The 5,909-nt window shown below is 38.1% G+C and overlaps 1 protein-coding gene across 1 annotated transcript; it reads right to left on the minus strand.

Moving 5' to 3' along the window:
• Positions 1 to 1,870: 1,870 nt before the first annotated feature.
• Positions 1,871 to 4,837, minus strand: LOC136410505 (piggyBac transposable element-derived protein 4-like). The gene is made up of 2 exons (XM_066392696.1): positions 2,968 to 4,837; positions 1,871 to 2,522 (listed from the first exon to the last, which is right to left on the minus strand). The coding sequence occupies exons 1-2, from the start codon at positions 4,623 to 4,625 to the stop codon at positions 1,871 to 1,873; spliced, it is 2,310 nt and encodes a 769-aa protein (XP_066248793.1). The 5' UTR covers positions 4,626 to 4,837.
• Positions 4,838 to 5,909: the final 1,072 nt, after the last annotated feature.

The raw sequence follows: 5,909 nt of genomic DNA on the forward strand, positions 1-5,909 counted from the left end.
TGAAGCATTTTGTGTGATATTATTTCTAAACCTGTTACCTGATAAATAGGAAAGTGGTGTTCTGCGGATTGTGAGAGGATTGGGTTTACACATTTTTTTCTTATTTTAGGGAAATGTAGTAATTTTTTATAAGTATTGTCTATATTTTTGGAAACATTTCCCGTAGTGTTATGATTTAGAGCTTGTACTTTGATATTTTGTATTTCCTCATTGAACATTATTGCTTTTTCTATAAATAAAGAAGAGATACATGGTCTGCATTGAATTGTGAGATGGGTAAAGTATATTTAAAGACATGTACTCTTATTTATTTTTGATTAGGAGAAAGCTTAGACATTAAAAAAAAAATTACACATTAACGGGTAGTTTATATTGATTATTAAATTGGATTCTGAGGGTCAGGGTGCATTGTGGAAATTTTGGGATACAGGGAAGACAGCATTACTGAATAAGATGGAGTAAAAAAAAAAAGTAATTTGTATTTTTATGATTTGACTGTTTATTGGGAAATTTAATAACTTTGAATTTTGGACTAAAGGGGAATTTATTCTTGGTGAAAGGTCAACAAGTGATTTTTATTTTTTTACTTAAAGTGTGTAGTACATTTAGGGGGATATTTTCAGTGTAATTTTGCATTTTTTAGATTCTCACAGATGTTGCTATTAATTTATAGTCATTTAGATAGAACTATTGAGATTTTTTTCCTATTTCTTTATTTTTGAGATGATGTATCATTTATTTATTTGTCTGATACTGCGGGGGAACATTAAATGATTTGAAAAGTAATTAAAAAAGAGACATTCTTAGGGAGGATAAGATTTGGGAGGGGAAACTGAGGATTTTACTAATAAAAGGGGATGAGGGAATAGAGGAGAGGATAGAAGAAGATGGGGGGATTAAGAGATATTATAAAGGAGGGGAAATGGAAGGTTTTATTAATAAAAGGGGATGAGGTATAAGGGAGAGGAGTATTTAGATATTATGAAAAAGGGATGAGGGGTAGGAGTATATGGATACTATGGAAGAGGGATAAGGGAAAGGAGTATTCGGATATTATAGAAAAGGGATGAGGGATGGGAGTACATGAAAAAGGGATGAAGGATAAGAGTGTACTAAAAGGATGGAAGGAATAGAGGATAAAAAGAAGGGATTAAGAGGGAGGATAAAAGGGGGACTAGAAAGGGATGAGAAATAAGGTGAGTATTAGAAAGGAGATGGAGGAAAGGAGTAGAGAAGATTGGCAGAATAGAAGAAGACGACGACGATTGAAGCAGAAAAGGGAGAATTGGGGCTTTTATGAGGGATGAAGGATGGGAGGATAGAAAGGGAAGGATAAAGGGGGCTTTAAGGGAAAGGGAATTAAGGCTATATGGTAAGTATTATAAAAAGGATGAAGGATAAGAAGAGTTTAAGAATAGGGAGGATAAAAGAGAGGGGAATTAACGACTTTTGGAAATAAGGTGGGTATTATAAAAGGGATGGAGAGGATAGAAGAATGGAGCAGAGATGCTGGAAGGGGATGAGGACGGGGGGACTAGGAAGGGATATATGAAGATGCGAGTGGGGAAATTGGGACTATAGGGATGAGGGAAAGGAGTACTTGAATTTACTGTCAGGACTCGTTTGTGGTTCTGCCCTTTCTAAACCCGTATTGTCTGTCGGACAAAGGCCGTTTGGCCGTTAGTTCTTCCTCTAGGCGCACTTTGATCATGTGTTCGAAGAGCTTAGCTGCCGTGTCGATCAGACAGATTGGTCTGTATGACCCTGGTTCCTCTCCGTCTTTTTTTGGCTTGAGCAATAACATCAATTTCGCAGTTTTCCATATTTTTAGGAATTCTTGATTTATCAGCAATTGATTGAATAGACCTAATCACATTTCCGGGTGAGACTCAACGCTGAACTTGACAGCTTCAGTGGTGAGTCCATCCGGGCCGGGAGACGCGGCGTTCTTTAATTTTTTTGCTGCAGTTCGTAGATCTTCATCCGTGAAAGGAGGGACCATGACCGGAAAAACTTTTGGCGGTATGAAGCCTAAACCGTTAGGAAAGAGATGTTTTGCGATCTCCAGCTTCCTCTCTGTCGTCAGTTCGAACGGGTTTCTTCCTGGCTTCAGGAATTGAATGGCGATTTTGTATCCGTCGCCCCAGATGTCTTCCTCGAGGTCACAACAGAGCTTTCGCCACTTTGTTTTCTTCTTTTTTGCTATTTCTTTTGTCAGTATTTTTCTGGCATCTTTGTAGATTTGCCATACTGCATTTCCCTCGGTATTGTCGGCAATCCTCCTTCTGTTCGTTCGGAGGGCACGTCTCCTGAGCCTGATGGTGTCTAGCCTGACTTGTTCGATGTGAGAGTTCCACCAGTAAGGCTGACTCGGGGGTGAATTTGCGGAGTTACCGTATGTTTTGCGACATGCCTTTTTCATCATCCTGACGATTTCTTCTCCGATATTGATCGGATCGTTGTTCATGCTTTGTTTTTTTGACAGGAGATCATCGAGGGTCTTGCTGTACAGTTCTTTAACCCTACGTGGGTCGCGTTATATTTTGAAACGTAACGGGTCGCGCGATATCTAACAGATGTATGAGTATAAAAATGATATTCGATTGAAATACTGTATAAATAATGAAAACAAGACATTGTAAAATACTTTATTTTAGTGAATTAAATAAGCCAACATAAATTTTTAATCATTATATAAACTAAATATACAAAATAACTCAAAGAACCAACAAATCCTCATACAAACTAAACGTAAACTTAAACATTCAGTACAAATTTGAAATCATGTTTTTTTTTTAACAAAACTTGTCATGATTAAAGTTGGAAAATGAAAAAAAAATGCAATACACATTTCAGTCAGTTCAGTTAGAATTTGAACTTTCACTATTGTTCTCATCTAAACAGTTTTGACAGATCATTTTAGCATGTTCTAAGCAAAAGTAATCATTACATTTACGGCAACGATACTTCGTAAGTCTCCTTCTTTTACATTCTAAATAGCAAGGTCTACATGTTTTCCTAGTGCTGTCTAACTCTTCTGCAGATCGTTCATTTCCTGGAACAGGATTATATTTTTTGAGCTTCTGTTGCAGATGTATTGGAAGGCTTTTTATTTGTCCTCTTCTCTGAAGATATTCTGCAGTCAAACTGTGTACTAACGTTTTCAAGTATTCTCTTCTATTTGCTAAGGCATTTTTATTACCAACAAAAACTACCATTCCATTGATGGCTGCAATATTCATCAAAGAAAAGAAAATTACCATTGGCCATCTCCTTGTATTTCGCGCACAGTTATAAATGGCACATAGCTGATCTACAGTATCAACTCCTGATTTTGTGGCATTATAATATGACATCATTTCAGGTTTATGTAGCTCCCTTGTTCTTTGATCAATTTTATCGTTAAAATGCATTGACGACAGCAGGAGTACATTTTTTCCTTTTTTTGGCACATACGATACCAAAGTGGCGGTTTTGTTGAAGCCAAACATTGATGAGTATACTGCTCTTTCTTTGACATTCAAAAAAATTGGAGGAATCTGTCTTTTATTTTTCCTGACAGTTCCAACAAATGACAGTTTTTGGTTTTTCAGTTTTTCTATAAGTTCGAGATTAGTAAACCAATTGTCTTCGGTGACATTTCTTCCCGTGCCATATATAGGTTTCGCAAGACGTAGTACTAAGTCAGTAGATGAATTGCTAAGATCAAAACGCCCCTTCGGCTGCTTTCGAACATATACCTCTAGATTGAGAGTGTAAAATAATTTGGAATCTACTAGCGCAAATATCTTTATCCCGTATTTATTCGGTTTTGAAGGAATGTACTGCCGAAATGAGCATTTTCCTCTAAAACTTTCAAGCTTTTCATCTACTGTAACGTTTTGACTAACAGAATAGCATGCTTTACACTTATTGACAAATAGGTCGAACAATTCACGAATAGGTGCTAATTTGTCGATTTTTCTTCTTTCTTCTCTCGTAGATTTATCATCGAATCTGCAACATCTATATAGAAGTTTGAATCTCCTAAGAGACATAGTACTTATAAATAATTCAACGCCTATGCCATCAGTCGACCACAAATCTTCTAAAGATTGTCTACCACTTTTCAAAAGACCTGCTAGATAAAGAAGGCCAAAAAAGGCTTTTATTTCGATTGAAGTCGTCATTACATCCCTTTCACGACTATAATTCGACTGTATGTTCTGGATGTATAAATTTGTGCAACTGACTATCATATTTATTATTTCTTCAGAGAAAAAATGCATCCATGAGCCGAGCACTGTATTTATACCTTTTGATGGTCCAACGGGTCCTGGTAGTTTTCTAATAATGTTATGTGGCATTCTTTTTCTTGCTGTAGGAGGGACGAATTTCCCCCATTTTGTATCGTCTTTCCCTGAAAAATTGTATCCTGCAAAATTCACTTCATCCAATTCACTATCACTATCACTTTGTGTATCTGAGTGAAGAATTTCAGTTTCAATTATATTATTTTCTTCATCATCGCTGTCGTCTATAACTTCATTGTTAATATTAAAAACTTCATCGCCTTGAAATGGTAATTGTGTAAAATATTCTACATCAGACGAATTTGTAACATTAAATAATTTTTTTGATCCCATATTTCCAGATGATATAAGTTTTAATACTTAAGGTTGCACGGTATCTGATGGATGTAAATCAACCAATATGAATTTAAAATCAGTTCTATATAGGTCTCAATCACACAGCATCTTACTGTAAACTGCATAGATACGTACGAGAGATATAGATGAAAGAATAACAAAGCGCATGTTGTGAAATTCGGGGAATCACACGCGTAATTACAAAATGATTATACCATACATCTATAAGATCGCATGCGACCGTTGCAGAGTTAACGAGATGTTTTCGCTGTGCTACAGGGTTAGTTTTTTGTGTCCCCATGGCGGTATCTCCCACGTCGAAACGGATGTGCTTGTGTGGTGAGCACGGTTCGTTGTCCAAAACTTTCCAATTTGTTGCATGTGTAGCCAGTTGCCGGCTGACAAAGGTGAGGACTATACACGACCGCTGTTCCCTCCTAGCAAAAGTGTGTTCTCCGGTGTTTAGCACTGTCATGTCCAGCCCGGCGCACATATGAGACAAGGCTGCACCCCGGCGGTCCTCCGACAGAGAGCCCCATTCAGGGGACTTGGCGTTAAAGTCTCCTAAAAGAATCCATTCTCCACTCATGCCGCTTACTTCTCTTTGTATGGCGTCCAGGCGTTGTTCATACTGTTGGGACGTGCAATTGGACGAGATGTAGCATGCCACTATCGTGAAGTTGTCTCCTTGTAGGAAAATCATGCCTTCGTGTCTTTTCGCCTTCGCGAACTTGGTGGATTTGTTTCTCACCAGCATCGCGACATCTCCCGCTAGGCCTGCTATCCATTTGCGGCTGTTTTCGACCAAATTTTTGTTTGGCTCGCTGGCAATAATCACGTCTACATCTTGCTTGTATGCTTCAAGGTACGCCATGTCGTGCGCCTTCTTCGAGCGATCCGCATTTATCTGAAGGAATTTGCATTTTTTTAAAGCCTTAGTTGTCATTGTCCTTGGTGTTTCGATGACTGAACTATTCTAGAGTGTTTACGCACAACAAACTTAAAACTAGCAGTAAAGGTAGAGCTTATACACTATTTATTGGTTTGAAGCAAAACGCGGTCGAGTCAAGTTCGTCTTCTGATTCGGACATTTCTCCTTCTGAGTCTAGGAGGATCGTGGGACCAGTGTCGATAACATTGTTTTCCTCTTGTTCTGAGTCGTTCACTGTAGTAAGAGCGGCTCGTTGATTGCGCAATTTACGTGCGAATTCGGTTGCTACGCGCGTCTAACTTCTTTGGTCGCTGCGAGGGCCTCTTTAAACTTGGGATATTTGCCACTGT

Source organism: Euwallacea similis, chromosome 8 (genome assembly GCF_039881205.1).
Source record: "Euwallacea similis isolate ESF13 chromosome 8, ESF131.1, whole genome shotgun sequence".
In the NCBI taxonomy this organism is placed as follows: Eukaryota; Metazoa; Arthropoda; class Insecta; order Coleoptera; family Curculionidae; genus Euwallacea; species Euwallacea similis.